Source organism: Oncorhynchus gorbuscha, linkage group LG12 (assembly GCF_021184085.1).
Source record: "Oncorhynchus gorbuscha isolate QuinsamMale2020 ecotype Even-year linkage group LG12, OgorEven_v1.0, whole genome shotgun sequence".
In the NCBI taxonomy this organism is placed as follows: domain Eukaryota; kingdom Metazoa; phylum Chordata; class Actinopteri; order Salmoniformes; family Salmonidae; genus Oncorhynchus; species Oncorhynchus gorbuscha.
In genome coordinates this window covers 35,563,532-35,586,130 of record NC_060184.1, presented here as the reverse complement: position 1 = coordinate 35,586,130, position 22,599 = coordinate 35,563,532, and the positions used below count along the sequence as shown (strand labels likewise).

At 40.0% G+C, this 22,599-nt stretch overlaps 1 protein-coding gene across 1 annotated transcript in view; it reads right to left on the bottom strand.

Moving 5' to 3' along the window:
* The window catches only part of LOC123990368 (disks large-associated protein 2-like), a 46,799-nt gene that overhangs the window by 6,559 nt on the left and 17,641 nt on the right, over nt 1–22,599 (bottom strand). The window contains exon 4 of the mRNA XM_046290935.1: nt 22,243–22,462. Within this exon, the coding sequence (XP_046146891.1) occupies nt 22,243–22,462 (220 nt within the window). The remainder of the gene's footprint in view (nt 1–22,242; nt 22,463–22,599) is intronic.

The following is a 22,599-nucleotide window of genomic DNA, read 5'->3' as shown; positions in this document are numbered from 1 at the left end:
ACAGAAATTCAACTAATGGTACACTGAGAAAAAAAAGATCCTATCTAGAACCTAAAGGGTCACCATAGGAGAACATAGAATCCTTTCCACATAGGGTTCTACATGGAACCCAAAAGAGCTACCTGGAACCAAAAAAAAGGTTTTCTTATGGGGACAGCCGAAAAACCTATTTGGAACCCTTTTTTCTAAGAGTGTATATTAGACTGTATGCTAATTGTACTGCATGTGATAAGTGCTTTGCCAAAGTGAATGGAGTGGATTAATGAATGGACGGAGGGAAAGATGGATAGATGGTTGGATAGAGGACACACTCGATAGAGGACAGGTTCGAGGATGACAACAGTCCGTTATGGTCCAGCTGACTCCACTACTGTCGGTTTTCTGAGCCAAAGATCTGGTGATTTGGGTCCTCTTTCAGTTGAATGAAGAAAAACAAGCATGTTTTCCATAGTCACATACATATATACATACAGTGGTGATGCCCCCATGGATGCAAAGTGGACTAACCATTCATATATGTTAAATAACAACAAACCTTTACAAATCAATGGCCTGGATAAGTGTTTCAACAATGCACAACGTACTTGAGAAAACCTCCCTAATCTTTGCTTCTGCACTGTAGTACTGCGCTGTGGCTACTCTTCAGATTATCCACTTCTCTGTGTCACTTGTAGATTCATATCTTCTGTTCTATCAAGTTCTAGGTAGCAGTCAGTAGCAGAGTAAAGTTAATGCAAATTCAAAAACAATGTTTAAGAACAGTATGACGATGCAGGCAAAAGTGATAATTTGCTTTGCATCACCAACAAAGCTTCAGGTTTACAACAATGTTCACACAGTAGCTAGTTCGCTTTGCAGACGTTATAAAGTGTTGAAATGAAAACACATTTTCCAATCTGTAATGAATGTACACCAAGGTTATTAATAGTTTTGTTTCTATATTGGTTTTTATTTCTATGATTTTTTATTCAGTTACGTTTGAGTTCGTTTTCCAACTTGATTTATTTGTTTTTATTCAGTTTTAGTTTGATATATATGATTTAGTTTCAGTTTTAGTGTTAGGAAGCTAATGCATGGGAGGCTAGTAGCCATGTATGTGTTGTAGGTTCTATTTTTCCCCGTTAGCTAGTGATAGCTAGTAGTCTTGGAAATTCCACACCTACAATAGAGCAACAGCAATAGTTCTGGGGAGGATGTTGGATTCTCTTGGACATTTTGGAAAATTCTGACAGACAACTCTTCCAAAAAATCACGAGTTTGGGTATGCGGGCCAATCCTGAAATATCAAACTCTTTCTCAGAACGTTACGATTTGAAACCAAAGTTTACAAGCAAAACCTTTGCAGTGCTTTTAGTGAAGATAGATAGAACTAGCCACTTGCAAAATGTCCTCATTAAAAATAACCTGTGTTCTCCATCTCACGAGCTAGCTACTTTTTTTGTGTCCGGCTGGGATGTTGACGCTAGGGCAACAAGCATAACAGGTTGTGACATCACCGGATAAGGTGTTCAATAAAGATGTGTATAGTGGATTCGGGAAAGTATTCAGACCACTGGGCTTTTTCCACATTTTGTAAGCCTTATTCTAAAATAATAATACATTTAAAAAATATTCATCAATTTACACACACTACTCCTTAACGACAAAGCAAAAACAGTGTTTTTGAAATGTTCGCACATGTATTAAATATAAACATTGAAATACCACATTTACATATATTCAGACCCTTTAATCAGTACTTTGTTGAAGCACCGCTGGCAGAGATTACAGCCTCGAGTCTTCTTGGGTATGACGCTACAAGCTTGGCACCCCTGTATTTGGGGAGTTTCTCCCATTCATCTCTGCAGATCCTCTCAAGCTCTGTCAAGTTGGGTGGGGAGCGTCGCTGCACAGCTATTTTCAGGTCTCTCCAGAGATGTTCGATCGGGTTCACGTCTAGGCTCTGGCCGGGCCACTCAAGGACATTCAGCGTGAAGTCCTATGAGCAGGTTTTGAGAGCAGATTATCATCAAGGATTTCTCTGTACTTTTCTCTGTTCATATTTCCCTTGATCCTGATTAGTCTCCCAGTCACTGCCACTGAAAAACATCCACACAGCATGATTATGCCACCTCCATGCTTCACCGTAGGGATAGTGCCAGGTTTCCTCCAGAGGTGACACTTTGCATTAATTTCATCAGACCGGAGAATCTTGTTTCTCATGGTCTGAGTCTTCTTTAGGTGCCTTTCGGCAAACTGCAAGCGGGCTGTCATGTGCCTGTTACTGAGGATTGGCTTACGTCTGGCCACTCTACCATAAAGGCCTGATTGGAGGAGTGCTGCACAGATGGTTGTCCTTCTGGAAGGTTCTCCCATCTCCACAGAGGAACTCTGGAGCTCTGTCAAGAGTGACCATCGGGTTCTTGGTCACCTCCCTGCACAAGGCCTTTCTCCCCTGATTGCCCAGTTTGGCCGGGCGGCCAGCTCTAGGAAGAGTCTTAGTGGCTTCCATTTAAGAATAATGGAGGCCACTGTGTTCTTGGGGACCTTCAATACTGCAGACATTTTTTGGTACCCTTCCCCAGATCTGCACCTCGACACAATACTGTCTCAGAGCTCTACGGACAATTCCTTTGACCTCATGGTTTGGTTTTTGCTCTGACGTGCACTGTCAACTGTGGGACCTTATACAGACAGGTGTGTGCCTTTCCAAATCATGTCCAATCAATAGAATTTACCACAGGTGGACTTACGATCATGTTGTAAACATCTAAGTATGGTCAATGGAAGACATACATATGTCAATAAGGTAAACCTGTTTTTGCTTATTCATTACGAGGTATTGTGTGTAAATTGATGAGAATTTTTTATTTATTTCATCCGTTTTAGAATAAGGCTGTAGTGTAACAAAATGTGGAAAAAGTCAAGAGGTCTGAAAACTTTCCGAATGCACTGTATGCCAATTAGGCTCTATACCCATTGTAAAGAATATTCATGTGATTCATTCTAAGAAGTTATTTGGCCACTTTAGTTGTGATTACAACCCTTATCCAAACATATAGGCCTATGGGCTAGGCTACATGAGGTGTGTGACTATGATTTGAAAAAAATGGGCATCATTCACAAGGGATAATATAACATTCACAAGTGATAGGATAATATTGTCACCCATCAGACTGTTGTTGATTTCATCTTGTCTTTACATATACTAAGTAATATATGTATGTGTGAAATTGGTTTTGATTTATTATGGACTATTATCATGCACCTGTCTCAAAACAGGGGCAGGGGGAAAAATACATGTCATCTATGCACTTGGAATTTGACTGCTTTCATGACTCGTGACCGCCGGTGTGGCGGTGATACAGTCACCATAACAGCCCTAGTCCCAAACAGTCCCACACTGTTAACAGGCTCTATGCGCCAGCAATTCGTGTTTGGGGACGAGGTTATAGACGTGATAATGGGACAGTTACAATGTTGCAGTCTCTATTGCCTGGTTAAATAAAGGTTAAAAAAAACTATATATATATATATATATATATATATATATATATATATATATATATATATGTACATACATACATACATACATACATACATACATACATACATACATACATACATACATACATACATACATACATACATACATACATACATACATACATACATACATACATACATACATACATACATACATACATACATACATACATACATACATACATACATACACACATATCTCATTGGCTGGAACATTGTTACATTGTGCGAGGTAACCTGTCTGTCTAGACTAGATACTGTAGCTAGTGACAGTGATGCATGAGTTAGGCCTGTTTGAAACATCACAATATCGTAGAAGCTTGAAAATACTTTTGAAAAAAAGCTTCAAAACCTCATTAGATTTTTGCCCAATGTTAAGGGAAACACTAAAACTGAACATAATTTATGATGCTCTTTATTTTATTTGGTTTTGGAAACAAAGACAATAGTTTCATTATAGTTTTCATTTTTCAAAAAGGTTTCTTAAATTATTTATTTATTATGATTCTCTTTTAGTTTTAGTTTCAGTTTTAGATGACTATAATGACCTTGGTGTACACCTAAAAAAATACCAGGAATGGTCTAGGCATACTTGTAAGGGATATGTAGTACTGTGTTTAATCCTATCTGGTGGCAACAAAGATTTGTCACTTGTTTGCCTTGCTGCGGATCAGCATCTCATGAGGATTTGATTACTTGATTTTCATAAAATGGCCTTGCGATAGACTAGCGCCCTGTCCGGGCACTGTACTTGTACATAAGCTGCCTCGTGCTAAAGAAACAGGATATAGGCTCTTGCGCCTACGAGTCGTTCCGGCTCTCAAGGCTACTTACTTACGAAGACACTTTTCATTCAATAAAATAAAAACATTAAGGCAAACTGAAATAAATATTGATTGAATCAAGAAGAGATTCAGGTAAAACACAAATGCCAATACTATGATGTTAATAAGAAAGCTAACAATGCTAATGTTAATTCTAATGTAAAGTCAAACTCGATTGGTACCAATAGTGGTAGTAGTAGCAGTAATAATAATAAAAGGTACAATAAACAATTAAGGACATGCTTAAATAACAAACAAATGAAAGCAAAATGTGTGGCTATTGTATGAAAACTATAATAAAAAATGTAGGGACCTTTTCTGGGTTACATGCACATCTCAAGTATGTGAAAACGATATGTGTAAGACAACTCAAATGCAATGATAGTTTATGTTTTGTATCTTATAAAAGGTACCATGCAGGCACCATGTAATAGAAAAAATATTTAAGTAAAAGAAAATAGTATGTGTCAACACTAACCAACTGTGCTATTTTGTGTGTTTTTCCGCATTGTCCGTAACTTATTTTGTACAAAATGTTGCTGCTTCAGTCTCTTGTAACTGAAAAAAGCTTCAGGATATCAGAAAAGCGATTACCTACCTCGAACTGAACAAATATTTTTTCTTTAATGAGTCCGACACGAAGGATATACTGTTTCTCTGAGACTAGGCCACAAATCCCCATCAATCGCGTGAAGAAAAGATGGAGGTACAGGGGGCGGAGATCGGGGAGCCTTGTGAGAATTAGTCGGTGGTGGGTAACCCGCCTCTACCATCCGTTATATTGGTTAACGTGCAATAACTGGAGAATAAAATAGATAAGCTCTGTTCGAGACTATCAAAATTGTAATATCTTATGTTTCACAGAGTCGTGGCTGAACGACGACACGGATAATATACGGTTGGCTGGGTTTTCCGTGCATCAGCAGGACAGAACTGCTACTTCCGGTAAGACGAGGGGTGGTGGTGTGTGTCCATTTGTCAATAACAGCTGGTGCACAATGTCTAATATTAAGGAAGTCTTGAGGTACTGCTCGCCTGAGGTACCTCATGATAAGCTGTTGACCACACTATCTACCAATAAAGTTATCAATATTTTTCGTAGCCGCCCGTTTACCACCACAAACCGATGCTGGCACCAAGACCTCAATCAACAAGCTGTATAAGGCCATGAGCAAACAAGACAATTCTCATCCAGAAGTGGGGCTCCTAGTGGCCGGGGACTTTACTGCAGGCAAACTTAAATCTGATTTTACCTCATTTCTACCAGCATGTCACATGTGCAACCAGAGTTTTTAAAAACTCACAGAGAGGCATACAAAGCTCTCCCAAGCCCTCCATTTGGCAAATAATTCATAATTATATCTTCACACGAATGACAATAATTCTATCCTCCTGATTCCTGCTTACAAGCAAAAACTAAAGCAGGAAGTACCAGTGACTCGCTCAATAGGGAAGTGTTCAGATGACGTGGATTACACACTACAGGACTGTTTTGCTAGCACAGACTGGAATATGTTCCCGTGATTCATCAGTCACCGGCTTCATCAATAAATGCATCAACGATGGCGTCCCCACAGTGACAGTACTAACATATCCCAACCAAAAGCCATGGATTACAGGCAACATCTGCACCGAGCTAAAGGCTTGAGCTGCCGCTTCCAAGAATCGGGACACAAATCCGGATGCTTATTAGAAATCCTGCTATGCCTTAAGACGAACCATCAAACAGACAAAGCGTCAATACAGGACTAAGATTGAATCCTACTATACCGGCTCTGAAGCTCGTAGGATGTGTCAGGGCTTGCAAACTATTATGAACTACAAAGGGAAACCCAGCCTAACAGACTGGCTAAATGCCTTTAATGCTCGCTTCGAGGCAAACAACACAGAAGCATGCATGAGAGCACCAGCTGTTCGGGACGACTGTGGGATCACTCTCTCCGGAGCTGATGTGAGCAAGACCCTCTTCGGGACTATTTTTTCAACATTTTGTTAAAAATCGCACAAAATTTAAAAGTCCTGCTACTCATGCCAGGAATATAGTATATGCATATGATTAGTATGTGTGGATAGAAAACACTCAGTTTCTAAAACACTCAGTTTCTAAAACTGGTTAAACCATGTCTGTGACTATAACAGGACGTGTTTAACATGCGAAACTCCAAGGAAAACTGTTCACCCCCCAAAAAAAGAAAGTTGGCTGTATTGTCTATGGCCTACGAAAATATATACCTCCCAGTCCCACAGCTTCCACACGATGTCGCCAGTCTTGGCAATTTCCTTGAAGTTGTTCCTTGGTCAAACGAAGAAGAGACACTTGATTTCATCCGGTCCACGACAGGATGTTTTGGAAGAGAGAATTATCTACCATCATTTCAAGACGTGGAGCTATTGAATACACATCGCCCCGCGATCAATTTGATCGATTATTAACGTTTACTAATACCTAAAGTTGGATAACAAAAGTAGTTTGAAGTGTTTTGTCAAAGTTTATAGGCAACTTTGTTAATTTAAAAAAATGACATTGCGTTATGTAAAGAAGTTTTTTTCTTGGATCAGACGGGCTTCGAAATGGACATTTTGGTTATACATGGACGGATTTAATCGGGAAAAAGAACCAATTGTGATGTTTATGGGACATACAGAGGTGCCAACAAAGAAGCTCATCAAAGGTAATGAATGTTTTATATTTTATTTATTTCTCTTGTGTAGCGCCAGCTATGCTAATTATTTTGTTTACGTCCCCTTCCGGTATTTCGGGGTGTTGCATGCTATCAGATAATAGCTTCTCATGCTTTCGCCGAAAAGCATTTTAAAAATCTGACTTGTTGGCTAGTTTCACAACGAGTGTAGCTTTAATTCAGTACCTTGCATGTGTGTTTTAATGAAAGTTTGAGTTTTAGCGAGTACTATTAGCATTTGGCGTTGCGCATTTCCATTTCCTGTTGGCTAGGTGGGACGCAGACGTCTCACTTATCCCTAAGAGGGATAAGGTCAACAGGTCAACATTCACAAGGCCGGGGGTCAGAAGGATTACCAGGACGCGTACTCAGAGCATGCGCGGACCAACTAGCAAGTGTCTTCACTGACATTTTAAACCTCTCCCTGACCGAGTCTGTAAAACGTACATGTTTCAAGCAGACCACCATAGTCCCATGTGCCGAAGAAAGCCAAAATAACCTGCCTAAATGACTACCACCCCGTAGCACTCACGCCGGTAGCCATGAAGTGCTTTGAAAGACTGATCATGGCTCACATCAACACCATCATCCGGGAAAACCTAGACCCACTCCAATTCGCATACCGCCACAACAGATCCACAGATGACACAATCTCAATCGCACTCCACACTGCCCTTTCTCACCTGGACAAAAGGAACACCTACGTGAGACTGCTGTTCATTGACTACAGCTCAACATGAGCAAGACAAAGGAGATGATCATGGACTACACAAAAAGGAGGGCCGAAAACACCCCCATTCACATCTAAGGGGCTGTAGTGGAGCGGGTCGAGAGTTAAGTTCCTCTGTGTCCACATCACCAACAAACTATCATGGTCCAAACACACCAAGAAAGTTGTGAAGAGGGCACGACAACACCTTTCCCCCCTCAGGAGACTGAAAAGATTTGGCATGGTTGCCCAGATCCTCAAAGAGTTCTACAGCTGCACCACGGTCTTGACCGGTTGCATCACCGCCTGGTATGCAACTGCTCAACATCCGACCGTAAGGCACTACAGAGGGTAGTGAGTACAGCCCAGTACATCACTGGGACCAAGCTTCCTGCCATCCATGACCAATATACTAGGCGATTTAATAGGAAGGCCCAAAACCCACAAAAATAGTCAAAGACTTCAGTCACCTAAGCCATAGACTGTTCTCTCTGCTATCACACGGCAAGCGGTACCGGAGCACCAAGTCTTGGTCCAAAAGGCTGCTTAACAGCTTCTACCCCCAAGCCATAAGACTGCTAAACAATAAATCAAATGGCCACCTGGACTATTTCATTGACACCCTCCCCCCCTTTGTTTTTACACTGCTGCTACTCGCTGTTTATTATCTATGCATAGTCACTTTACCCCTACGTACATGTACAAATTACCTAGACTAACCTGTACCCTCGCAAATTGACTCGGTACCGGTACCCCCTGTATATATCGTCGTTAATGTTATTTAATTTTGTCTTTTTTATTTTATATTTTACTGTAGTTTATAAATATTTAGTAAATATTTACTTAACTCCATTTCTTGAACTGCATTGTTGGTTAATGGCTTGTAAGTAAGCACTTCACGGTAAGGTTTGACAAATACACTTTGACTTGATTTGATTAGTAGTGACATTAGTAAATTAATTTGTAACTTTGGAAAAGCAGAAAAATAATATATTGTGTATTTTTAAATTGAAACGTAATCAAATTTGTGAAAAGCAATATGATGACATTACTGACAAAGAGTTGGAGAGTAATGATTTTTACATTAAAAGGTGGGACAAAAATGGTGTAAACGAATATATTAACATAGAAAAAAAGTATAAGAAAATGGTGCCCTACCAGACCTACCGTACGCTCTACGCCCCCCAGCTAAGCTACGGGTTCCTATAATAAAAAAAAAGGTGATAGCTTAGTACAAAAATATAACATAGAGAGGATCAAAGAAATAGATACTTTGCCTGGCCCATGCTGTGTGTGGATTATGGTAACTGTTGTGTGCCGTTTCCTGGATCATTGACATTTTATGAGATGTGCTTTATGAATTCATCGTATACTTAGTTGGACCTTTACACAAAGAAATTAACTTTAACATTTGCAATGACTTTTGACTCTTTCTTCAGTAAAAACAAATGAGATATTTTGATTGCCCATTGTAAAGCTATGATCCCCATAGAAATTGTGAATATACTACACAACCATTTAAAACATCTTCGAGATCATCAAAAATCGTGTCATATTTTTTTTAGATTGATTTATGAAAAAATACTAAAGGCAAATATAACAGAAAATTCACAATTCAAGATTAGAAATTAGAATTAGAAAAAAAAGACAAATAAATAATATACAGTGCATTCGGAAAGTATTCAGACACCTCCACATTTTGTTACATTACAGCCTTATTCGAAAATGTATTCAATTGTTTCCCCCCCTCATCAATCTACGCACAATACCCTATAATGAGAAAGCAAAAAATATAGATTTTCTATTTTTGCAATGGTATTACATAAAAAAATATATATATCACATTTACATAAGTATTCAGACCCTTTAGTGAGTATTTTGTTGAAGCACCTTTGGCAGCGATTACAACCTCAAGTCTTCTTGGGTATGACGCTACAGGCTTGGCACACCTGTATTTGGGGAGGTTCTCCCATTCTTCTCTGCAGATCCTCTCAAGCTCTGTCAGGTTGGATGGAGAGTGTCGCTTCACAGCTATTTTCAGATCTCTCCAGAGATGTTAGATCGGGTTCAAGTCCGGGCTCTGGCTGGGCCACTCAAGGACATTCAGAGACTTGTCCTGAAGCCACTCCAGCATTGTATTGGCTGTGTGCTTAGGGTCGTTGTCCTGTTGGAAGGCAATCCTCTCTGGAGCAGATCAAGGATCTCTCTGCACTTTGCTCCGTTTATCTTTCCCTTGAACTCTCTCAGTCCCTGCTGATGAAAAAAATCCCCACTGCATGAGGCTGCCACCACCAGGCTTCGTAGGTATGGTGCCAGGTTTCCTCCAGACGTGACACTTTGCATTCAGGCCAAAGAGTTCAATTTTGGTTTCATCAGACCAGAGGATCTTCTCCTCCGATTGCGCCATTTGGCCAGCTCTAAGAGTCTTGGTGGTTCCAAACTTCTTCCATTTAAAAATGGAGGCCACTGTGATATTGGGGACCTTCACTGCTGCAGACATTTTTGGTACCCTTCCCCAGATCTGTGCCTCAAAACAATTCTGTCTTGGAGCTCTACAGACAATTCCTTCGACCTCATGGCTTAGTATTTGATCTGACACAAACTGTCAACTGTGGGACCTTATATAGACAGGTGTGTGCCTTGCTAAATCATGTCCAATCAATTGAATTTACAACATGTGGACTCCAATCAAGTCGTAGAAACATCTCAAGGATGATCAATGGAAACAGAATGCACCTGAGCTCAATTTCAAGTCTCATAGCAAAGGATCTGAATAGATAGGTAAATAAGGTATTTCTGTTTTTTACTTTTAATACGTTTGCAAAAATTTCTAAAAACCTGTTTTCACTTTGGCATTATGGGGTATTGGGTGTAGATTGAAGAGAGAAAAAAAGTATTTCATCTATTTTAGAATAAGGCTGTAACGTAAGAACATTTGGAAAAAGGGAAGTGGTCTGAATACTTTCTGAATGCACTGTATACTGTAAGTATTATCTCAAATTAAATACAACCAATGATATATAATTATAAAAAGCTATATCTTTAATTAGCAGTGGTCAACCCATAGCAAATAGGAATGAAACTTGGACTAGTATATTTATGATACCTCAAACCCGTTCAACATTGAAATAAAACATGATGAACCTGTTGCCTCAGCCTGGTCTCATAGAAAACATACATCTGGGACACTGAAATTAGTATGATATGTTACGCTTGGTATGGTTACATAAGATAGATCGTTTACTTCAGGCAGAAATGAAAGTATGGTGGTTTAGTCGGGCGTATAAGGCGAACGTCTAGCAACCCAAACTTTACGAGTTCGAATCTCATCATGGAAAACTTTAGCAATTTAGCAACTTTTCAACTAGTTACTACTTTTTTTTAAAATCTACTTTTCAACTACTTAGCATGTTAGCTAAACCTTCCCCTAACTCTAACCTTAATCCTTTAACCTAAATGTAAACCTAACATTAAATCTAACTCCTAACCCTAGCCTAGCTAATGTTAGTCAGTTAGCTAGCGTTTTAACCACCTAACTATAATTTGTACCGTATAATACGAATTCTAATTAATGCATACCATAAGAAATGTAACATATCGTACAAAAAGGAGTGTCTCGGATTTAAGCACAGAATAATACGAAATGCTCTGACCAGGTTGGTTACCTGCCAAATGTACGAGGCTGTAATAAAGAATCAAACATTAAGAGGACCCTTGAAAGTGCAATTAAAGCTTTTGCTCGTTATATTATACTTAAAGCAATGTGTTTGTTTTCTTTAAAAAAAAATCGTAAATACAGGAGAGGAAATCTCTCGATGGGTATAAAAATGAATTTTGTATTCAAGCAGTGTTACAGTCTATTTGATCATTTTTAAAAATTTGAACTACGATCAGATTCCAATCCAAACCCGTGGACTCCAAGATGGGCAGCACAGTATTTGTGTCAGATCTCTGTATAGCAATAAAGACATCAAACGAAAACATCTCAGGGGTCCATTAAATTATGATCAACATGAAACTGGAAATACATAGACCAGATTAGACAAACAGTATAATTAATATGGTCCCATTACTCAAAAGAGTTAACGGTAAGATTTCATGATACAAACAACATTTGTAAGCCATGCCTCTACCAACATATTTTTACTTTTCTTTTTTGTAATCGACGTACATTTCTTTTCCCCAATGTTCTTCTGACCAAATATAAATATTATCCTCAGCATATTGCTACATTTCAAGTTGTTCTGGGGGTAATGTTGTAATGTCTGACTACGTAATGCAATAATTGTGAAGCATGTTTTACATCTTTCTAGCTAACTGATATGCCTTTATATATCAATAGTTGACAATGATAATAAATAAACATTTGTGTGACAAGATCTTAAAGAAGCAACTAAATGAATAGCATTGCCTGAGTTTCATGCAACATATTCTCCACCATTAATTTCTCTGCTCAATCCATTTGTACTTTACAGTGTTAAAAGACTTGTATGAGGGGAACAAACCTAAAGACCTAATAACAACTACAACAACGGAACATAGCCTGAAACGATACAACGGAAAATGACAAAGGACTTGCATAGAATGAATGGATGTAGTTCTGAGACATCAATAATTCACCTGCCCCATCATAGATTAAGCACCTTTATATAAGTTCATTCTCCCCGGGCTGGGAAGGATGCATTCTCTCCTCTTTGTCATTCCAAGTGAAAAGAGGAAAATGCGAATGTCAGTTTTTCTTAGAATATTCTGTTATATATTTTTTTATTGAAATAAATTAATATATTTAAATTCAAACGGTTGATTTGTGTGATGCTCTCACATTCTTATTTTTTCCTCTGAAACGGCTGGAAATGTCAGCCAACTGGTACAGTAGCTGTTTATGTATGGGGGACAGAGAACATTCAATATCCTTTTTTGTTTTGGAAATCTGGATCTATAACAACAAAAGTGGTATTCCTGTATTGCAAATATATATATATATATATATTTTTTTTTTATAGTTACAGTAGAACTCCTTCAACCAAACTGTCCTATATATGTCCATTTGGTGATATGGTACTGTAACACATGTCGAGAGCAAAAACCAATCCACTGCAAGGCGAAATAACTTGGGCCCATTGAGTTACAGTAACCAGGTGGGGAAATAATGTAACTGCCAGGTCAGAATTTTTGTGCCTGTTTACTTTTCATCTTTCTTTTTGTGGTACACATCGTGTCAATGTCTTCTTTCCAAAGTGCCACTTGTTTCTCAAGTAATGTATTTTGGTCCTGCACCCCCCCCCCCCAAAAAAAGAAGAGGTCTTTATGTTGAACCATCTCACCCGTAGAAAGTATTTGAGCGATTTAAGTTAAGAGTTGTGATTCGCACATGCCTCTGTAACATTATGGTCTGGAGGGTATAACATCCTGTCCTGGTGGGTATACCATCCTGTTCTGGAGGGTATACCATCCTGTTCTGGAGGGTATAACATCCTGTCCTGGAGGGTATAACATCCTGTTCTGGAGGGTATAACATCCTGTTCTGGAGGGTATAACATCATGTTCTGGAGGGTATAACATCCTGTCCTGGAGGGTATAACATCCTTTTCTGGAGGGTATAACATCCTTTTCTGGAGGGTATAACATCCTGTTCTGGAGGGTATAACATCCTGTCCTGGAGGGTATAACATCCTGTTCTGGAGGGGGAGGGTATAACATCCTGTCCTGGAGGGTATAACATCCTGTCCTGGAGGGTATAACATCCTGTTCTGGAGGGTATAACATCCTGTTCTGGAGGGTATAACATCCTGTCCTGGAGGGTATAACATCCTGTTCTGGAGGGGGAGGGTATAACATCCTGTCCTGGAGGGTATAACATCCTGTCCTGGAGGGTATAACATCCTGTCCTGGAGGGTATAACATCCTGTTCTGGAGGGTATAACATCCTGTTCTGGAGGGTATAACATCCTGTCCTGGAGGGGATAACATCCTGTCCTGGAGGGGATAACATCCTGTTCTGGAGGGTATAACATCCTGTCCTGGAGGGGATAACATCCTGTTCTGGAGGGTGCGCTGTGGAACTTGGAGCTGTTTCAGGTGGGCCCCATTTCCATGGGTCCCAGCCGTGACTTTGGTACGCCATGTTGGTATGATGTGACGATGAAGGAGATGAGCAGTTCGGGGTACCATTTGACTTGTTCAAATGCTTATTTTTTTAGGAACACTCAAACGAAGATAATTGGGGACTCAACCTTTTAAGGTTTCCATAGAGCTAGTAAAGGCGGTGTTAGTACATTGAGGGGTACAATACTACCTTGTGCCTCTGGAAACATTGAGGCAGCGGTAGGGGACTATGCCCTCTGATTGTCTTATAGACGAGAACTATCTATGAGATGTTTGTGACATATAACACACAGGACAGTGATTGCATTTGAGTAATGAATGAAACAACATGAGGGAAAATGGTTTGATTTAGAACCATGTAGGAGAGTTTCGAGCTTAGCTTGTGTTAACCCCTCATATTGGGATAATGTAAGAAAACAGAATGGTCACAATGAATTAGATAAACTTGGAATATATGCCATCATTTTCAGTCTATATAAAAATATTACATTTCCAAAAACATATAGAGTTTAAACATGTAACATAGCTTGTGCTTGAATGAACTTAAGCTTATACATTGGCACTAAGATAGTGCCAAACCCTGACTATTTATAGTTTTTCTTTGTTGGACACTGGAATTAAATTGTAAGATTTATGTTCATTCATTTTGAGAGTTAATTTTAGATAAATATGGGGTAAACCACACTTAAAAATACTAGTTAGTAACAATGCAATAACTCTAAAGCATTTTAAGGTAACTGGGTAACTAAAATGTAGGAGTTACCTTGCAACTTGAAATGTTAAGAAGTCAAGAAATCAAGAAATATTTTTCAATTAAACTACACTTTTTTAAGTGTAATTGTATAATCTATGTGAGATTATACAGTACTATAACTGACTTAAATTATCATTATCTCTTATTTTGTTGCAAATTCGGAGAATCATTTAAATATGATTGTTTATATTATTCTCCACTAAAACTAAAGTTGTATACAGCTTTGGCATGTTCTATTTGTTTACTTTAACTCCAAACACAATCCGATTTACGGCTTTCGTTTTCATTAACTAACTACCCCAAAATGAACAGAAAAATATACATTTGTATGATGATACAGGGAATGATTAGGGAATGGTTATTGATTCAATTTACTTTTAATCTAACTATTTATAAATATTATTTTTTTTCCTTTTGATTTAATCATACAAAAAATTGGGATTTAAAAAGTTGCTCACAGTATAATTTCAATATAAAATGGTGTTTTCGGTTTCTACATGAGAAGAAACTGGAATGAAGAAGGTTGGGAACCAAGCCACTAAATCACTGGAATTTCATGGACTCAGTTAATACAAACAATTCTAGGATTTAAGTTTCATGACAGTTTTCTCTCTCAAATTTAGTTGTATGCAAATTTGCATTGTCTTTTATCTCTGTTATCTGTTGCCCGGTTTCATAAAGGTTCTTAGCCCCTTTACCCAGCTCCTATTTCCTAGTTTTTCTCAGATCTGAAAGGATATGATTGGTGTAAGCAAAGGGACGGGATAGGACCTAGGATTAGAGGAGGGAGACTGGAAAGAAACAGGGCTGTTATATTCAATTCATATATATTACATTTCCCCCCAAATTGCCATTTTGTGCATTCAATTAGTCTTAATGGTATCAATGATTTTATACCACACTTCATGGAGTGGCAACATTCTATAGGCTACCTTACCAACAAGATTAGACAGTTGAGAGCGCACGTTCACTGTCACTTCTATTTATGGTGGCTTGAGCAACGTCTTCCTCACCTATTGATTGTAAACAGTCAAATTGGTGACTAAGTGTTACAAAAAGTATAAACTCAGTTAACACAGAACTAAAGTCTTAAGTAATTGGTCAGATTCTCAATTAAGTTCTGGGTCTATATGTGTTAAGAGAAGAGATTGGAACCAGAACAAAGTGCTCAACCCTCTGGCTTTGCAAGTTAAGGGCAAGTCTATGGGACAAAAGTTCCCTCCACTTTCCCGAAATTCGAAAGATGCTAATACCTGCAAAATCGTGTCCAAAGCACCAGAACTAATGCTGCTCGTCATGCATCACATTGTATCATGAAATATCTACAGTACCATTTAAGTTGACGTAGTCTGTCCACGAGAGATTACATACAGTAAGAAACTATTTAAAATATATATTTGATACACAGTAGCCTAGTTAGGGATGGAAGGGGGGTGCTGAAAGTCACTCTGTGGTGCTTATGGAACAAGACATTCCAAAGTATTCAACACATTCCATTATAATTGCTGTACTGGTCCCTTATTATTGATTAGTTCAATGTTCAATAGTTCACTTGTTCAAAATCTACAGTGTCTTCAGAAAGAATTCATATTGATATTCCGAATTTTGTTGTGTTACAGCCTGAATTCAAAATGGATGAAATAGATATTTTTTCTCACCCATCTACACACAATACTCCATAATTACAAAGTGAACACGTTTTTAGACATTTTTGCAAATGTATTGAAATGTACATATAACACTAAATTGAGCTCAGGTGCATCCAATTTCGTTTGATCATCCTTGAGATGTCACTACAACTTGATTGGAGTCCACCTGTGGCCAATGAAATAATTTGGACATATTTAGAAAGAAACACACCTGTCTATTTAAGGTCCCACAGTTGACAGTGCATGTCAGAGCAGAAACTATACCATGAAGTCCAAAGAACTGTCCATAGATCGCCGAGATTTGTGATGAGGCATATATCTGTGGAAGGGTATAAAACAATTTGTTGAAAGTTTTCAAGAGCACAGTGTTCTCCATCATTGGGAAACTGAATATGGGAAAAAAATATGGAACTACCCAGACCCAGCCTAGAGCTGGCCGTCCGACCAAACTGAGCAACCGGGCAAGAAGGACCTTGATCAGAGAGGTGACCAAGAACCCAATGACCTCTCTGACAGAACTACAGATTTCCTTGGCTGAGATAGGAGAACCTGCCAGAAGGACAACAGTCTTTACAGTAGTTCACCAATCTGGGCTTTATGGGAGTGGCTAGACGGAAGCCACTCCTGAGAAAAAGGCACATGACAGTTGAAGTTTGCAAAAAGGCACGTGAAAGACTCTGAGATCATAAGGCAAACGATTCTGTGGTCTGATGAGACAAAAATGGAACTCTTTGGCCTGAATGCAAAGCACTATGTGGATGCTTTTCAGAGGCAGGGACTGGGAGACGGCTAAGGATAGAAGGAACAATTAATGGAGTGAATACAAGCAAATCCTCAATGAGAACCTGCTTCAGAGTGAAATTGACCTTAAATGTCCCCAAGCATACAGCCAAAGCAACGCTGGAATGGCTTCAGAACAAGAATGTGAAAGTCCGTGAGCTGCCTAGCCAAAGCCCATTGAAAAGCTGTGGAAAATCTTGAAGATTGCTGTTCACCGTTGCTCCCCATCTAACTAAACAGAGCTTGAGGAAATCTGAAAGGAAGAATCAGCAAAGCTGATACAAACATAGTCGAGACAACTAAAAGTTGAAGCCGCCAAAGGTGCTTCCACAAACTATTGACTTAGGGGTGTGATTACTTATGTAAATGAGATATTTCTGTATTGAATTTTCAATACATTTTCATTGTGTGAAATAAAATCTGTTTACTCCATTTTGAATTCAGGCTGTAGCACAACAAAATGTGGAATAAGGCAAGGGTTATGAATACTTTCTGAAGGCCCTGTAGATCTCTACATAAGCAAATGGGGTTTTTGGCTCCGGCTCTGGTTCTCTAGGGGTTGTTATCAAGGGGAAACCCATGTGTTTTGTTTCATTTGGGTGGTATGGGAATGATTAGAATGACATTGACAGGTATGACATGGGCCCACTGGTGTACTTCCTATTCCACAGTTCCAGACTGGCACTCCTGCGGCCACCGCCCAAAGAGCGCTTGCGGGTCTTCTGCTTCTTGTTGTCCCACGTTGCGGAATTGTCCGATGGCTGGGAGCTAGCAGGGCTGCTTGCTCCCTCCTCTGGTGTTGAGTCCCCAGCTATCTCAATGAGGGGAGGGTCCATCAGGTGTGTAATGCTAAAAGCAGCTGGTTCCGGCTGGCACATGACAGACTTGTCCTCTGTGTTCTGCCTGATGAGCCCGCTGGTGCCAGCCTGGATGCCCACAGACACCCGGTCCCCGGTCTGTGTTGAGCCGTCACTTGCGCTCTCACGGCACAGCGTCCACATGTTGTAGCACTGGGTGAAATTGAAGAAGTTGCTGTTGAAGGTCTTGAGCTCGCCGCACACGTCCCTGCGCAGCTCGGCCAGTTCGTAGCGCATGGCCGAAATCTCGTCTTTCCACTGCATGTTGAAGGCGGCCACCATGTTGGCAGACTCTTTAAAGGCCTGGATGGCCTGAGGTATGGGGGGATCGGGGGCGGCAATGGAGGGGGCAGCAGGGATCTGGTAGGCAGGCGGTGAAGTCAGGGGGACAGAGATGGCTGTTACAGTGGAGCTGGTGCTGTGCTGGCTGCGAGCTACAGCGTTCTCCCTCTCCAGACGTTCCAACTCCACATAGGCCGAGGAGCTGGCCCCGTCGTCGTCTTCTATCATGTCCTCGTTTAGCAAAGAAGTGCCTTCCAGCACATCATATCCCTCTGGAAGACAAATTTGAATATGCAAATAGAGGGAGATTCAAAGGGAGGGAACAGCTGGAGTGTTATGTAACTGTGACGCCCAAATGTTCCAACCTAGAGTGTGCATACATATACCTACAATATGAATACAGTATGTGAGTAAAATACCACAACTACCCTATCATTCCAATGGATAGATCAGATAAAATAAAATGTCGTTGGAACAAGGATTTTGACTGGTTGCATTGAGAATATAGAGAAAGGGGTGAACAGCTAGATGATTTGTTGATCATCAATCCCCTGCGAATATGATTACCCTTTTATCAAATTATGCATTTGTGATCCCTTTATCAGATGCATTTGTGATTGTTGAAACTCGAAAAAGAGACAATGTAAAACTTAATGAAGAGGTGCTCTTCAGACACTGAAGTGGTCTCCAGAATTAGAATGCTCTCTAACACAGCTCTATCTGGCATACTAAAATACGGAAAGGAATTATTCAGCCAGGTACACTGAGCCACTTGAGCGATGCATTTTGACTCACATACTGCAGGCTTTTCATGGTGTTTTTACACTGCCTTCTCACTCATCTGAATGAACATCAACCCTCCACAGTCTTTCCATCTTTTCACTGCACTGCACCATGGGAAGCGGAACCCCGTTGGTTCCTAGCGTAAGCCATCATTACCAATCAGTTTCAAATGAAAATACCATTCTCTGAATTAAATCAAAGCATGGTTCTCCCCCAAAAAAATCTTAAGTGTTTTCCGATTGTTTCCCTTTCCTTTTTTTTTTGTGCAACAGAAAAGATGAAAAGGCAATGAAAAATCACAACTCAAGTCATTGGGCCGAGAAGCAGTTATGAACCCTATTGAACATAGCAGGTCCCTCACCATGAGGTTGATTGGACCATGTGGAGTTCCCAGTGGCGGGTAAATCCCCCCCCCTCCCCCTACAGGGCTGCACCAGGGAGGGGCTGCAATCCCACAGTCAAAGAAAGCTGATAACTTCCACGCCAAGGGTCAACCCAGCCACATGTGGCCTTTAGAGGTTGACTTTCATAGGAAGAAAAAAACCACAAGACTACTATGACAAATGCTCTCACATTTTGACTGTTGACAGTGACAATGTGATAACATTCAGTGCTATTTCATGGCTGAGGTACGAACACACTATGTGTTAGACTGGAAAGTACAGCTTTATCATATAGTTCCACCCTATGAGTCGCTTTTAGCGCACTTGAAAATAGAGACACTTCAAACAACTCGCAAAAGCCAGTGAGGCACCATCATCACATATACAGTATAATTCTTGAATATTAATGCATATGAACAAGGAATTCAAGGCCTCTGAGTTTTGTGAGTTGTTCGGACCCCTGTTGGTTTCTCATTGTGTTTAAATCAGATTTTTCTATCCTGCTGTTCTATCAAAGTGGTCATTTTTTATCTATTGCTGAGAAGGCAGTGCAAAAAAACACACACATATATATATATATATAGCTAGATATATGTATGCGTGTTGTCATTAAAATACCTGTGACAGGCATCCAGCTGTTCTGTCCCCCTGGTTATCCTTCCAGAGATGCATGGCTGGTCAGATTGGGAGGGGGTGTTGCTCTTCATCCCAATGGGGCATCATAGGATCCCTTCCCCACTCAAGGGCCCCGCTAGCCTTGACATTCTTGCGTTTTGGTTGGTAAGCGATTTAGAATTCAGATCTCATTTTCAAATTGTATAAGTCAGTGACATGGCCAGTCAAATACTGTGGATCATTCACTTCATTTCAAGGCCATTATTCCCTCAAAAATGACACCAAATGGTCGATACCATGTAAAAAAATATTTGCAATATGGCTTGAGATGGAGGCATCAGGGTACAGCCAATTATTTCCCTGAGGATCACTAACATATCCTGTTCCATAGCCCAGTCGGATGTGACTGTATTTGGAGAGAAAAAAGTCCTAGACAACTACTCATTAAAAAATACAAATATATACAGAAAACGCTGGGAGTAACCGACACCCATTTGAGAGCCAATTTAGTGAGCCAATTGTGAAGCAGACAATTTGACCAGAGAGCTTATTGGGTGAAAGGAGTTCAGCAGGTAAGACGGTGGGATTGGAGGACTTCCTTGATCCTCAGTACTTCAGTCACATCGTAGGCTGAGGGGTTTCTGACTGTGCAACCCAATTGAGCATGACAAGATAAACAAACAAAAAAACTCCAGATTGTACAAGAAAACAGGTAAACCAACAGAAAACAAACAAATGCAGAGGTCTAATACAATTGATTTTATAAAATGTGTTGATTAAAAAAAAAAAAAAAAATCCCGGTCATAATATTGTCAGATGAAAGAAACGTCATATGAAATGATAGTATTTCAATAGGGTTCATAGCTTTACTCTTCCAGGCATACACCAAATGCACTAGATCAATTAGGTTAGAGGCAGCAGTGGTTCTGTTTGCACAAAGAACCAGATATGTTGAGGTTTTTGACGATGACATTGTGTGTAAAATGTTGCACAAAACCTTCAAATCCCTGAATGTTTAATATCAAAACAGCAAATACTGCAACAAATCGACTTGGTATCCTCACAATTACTAAGACGATGTTTACATTATTCTACATTGACATTTTCGTCATTTAGCAGACACACTTACAGGAGCAATTAGGGTTAAGTGCCTTGCTCAACAGCACACCGGCAGATGTTTTCACCTAAGAGGTCAATCTAAATGTGAGATTTAGGACAATGAGAAAGTGTCTTAATACGTTGGCCCTACAGAGTAAAGTAGCTTTTGACATTTCTTTTGCGAGAGCGCTACTGTAGTCGAAACCTCTTCGAACCGTGTCAAACTTCAGGTCAACTGATCAATCTCCCTGAAACACATGATTGCCAGACTACCTGATGAAAGACCATTGAATATTATCTTCTGATCTGGCTACATCAAAAATGATCACTATTCCAAATGAAAGCTTAATTTATAGAATGTGGTTTTATGCAACACAATACAACAATATAGAATAACTTAATATATATTATGCACGCTGAATTGACTTTACTAGTAAGTTCCTTTGTGCAACCAGTACCCTATCTGAGTTTGTTGACTTACCGTATGTCGGTTACACATTTTTGCTGTCTTGTGTTCTGTGGGCTTATAAGCCAAGACCAGTTAGAGACGCTAGTGTAATGAACTGGTCAAACAAAGCATGGATGGGGGAAACTGAAGACCTCTCGAGCAGACTATGAGCCTTCCTAACACTCTCTAGAGGTCTTTACAGCCCTCCTCCAACCACTGTTCTGTTTCACACTTAACCCTTCCCTACCCGACTCACACTCTCTACACACGACACATATATCAATGAGATTATCATGCTCGATACAAGGCCTGTTTCTCTTACACATGCCAAGTGCTGTGAGTGTGACTGTCGTGTGTCGTGGGTTTAACTTCTCATCGGGCTGGTTTGAATGAGTCCCCCTCCCATCCTCTACTCCTGGGCCAGCTTTGCCACCGCCACACGTGACGAATCAGAAAGCGAATCAGAAAGCTAAAGCTAAGGGTAATGATGTATATGGACTGTGCAAAGCAACACGCTTGCAAGCAAATCCCTCAGAACACTCAGGATATGCAGAGGCAAGACAAACAAGAGACACACAACAGTGACAGTAGCCAAAAGGAAACGACCGGAATCATTCAACCCAGCATCTCTTAAAGCTCAAGGGTACCCCCCACTGTACATATGTAGGTATGTACGCATGTTATAGAATGTATGAGGAGTATGTTTTCTAAGCCTTCTCTCATTTTTCTTTTGATTGTCGTACTGTTACCTGTTGTGGATCTGAGAGTTGAAGTGACAGTGGAGGATGTCATTGAAGGCAAGCAGTCGTCGTCTTGGGAATACCCAGCCTGAATTGCACGCAGGTAACTGTGGCTTCGAGTGCGGAACGAGCCAGGCAGGTCCAAGGCCTCCATGGCCTGGGATTCTACTTCGCTAAAAACGGACTCGCAAACTGACTCAAACTGGCCATTGACCTCAGTCTCACTCACCTGAGAGACAAAAACAGGAATAGCAGTCCTTAATTTTTCCTCTTCCTTTCTCTTTCTCACTTTGACTCTTCCCCTTTAGCACAGTAAATATGAAGGAGTGTTAGCATGGGAAAGAATAAACAAGCAGATAGAACCAG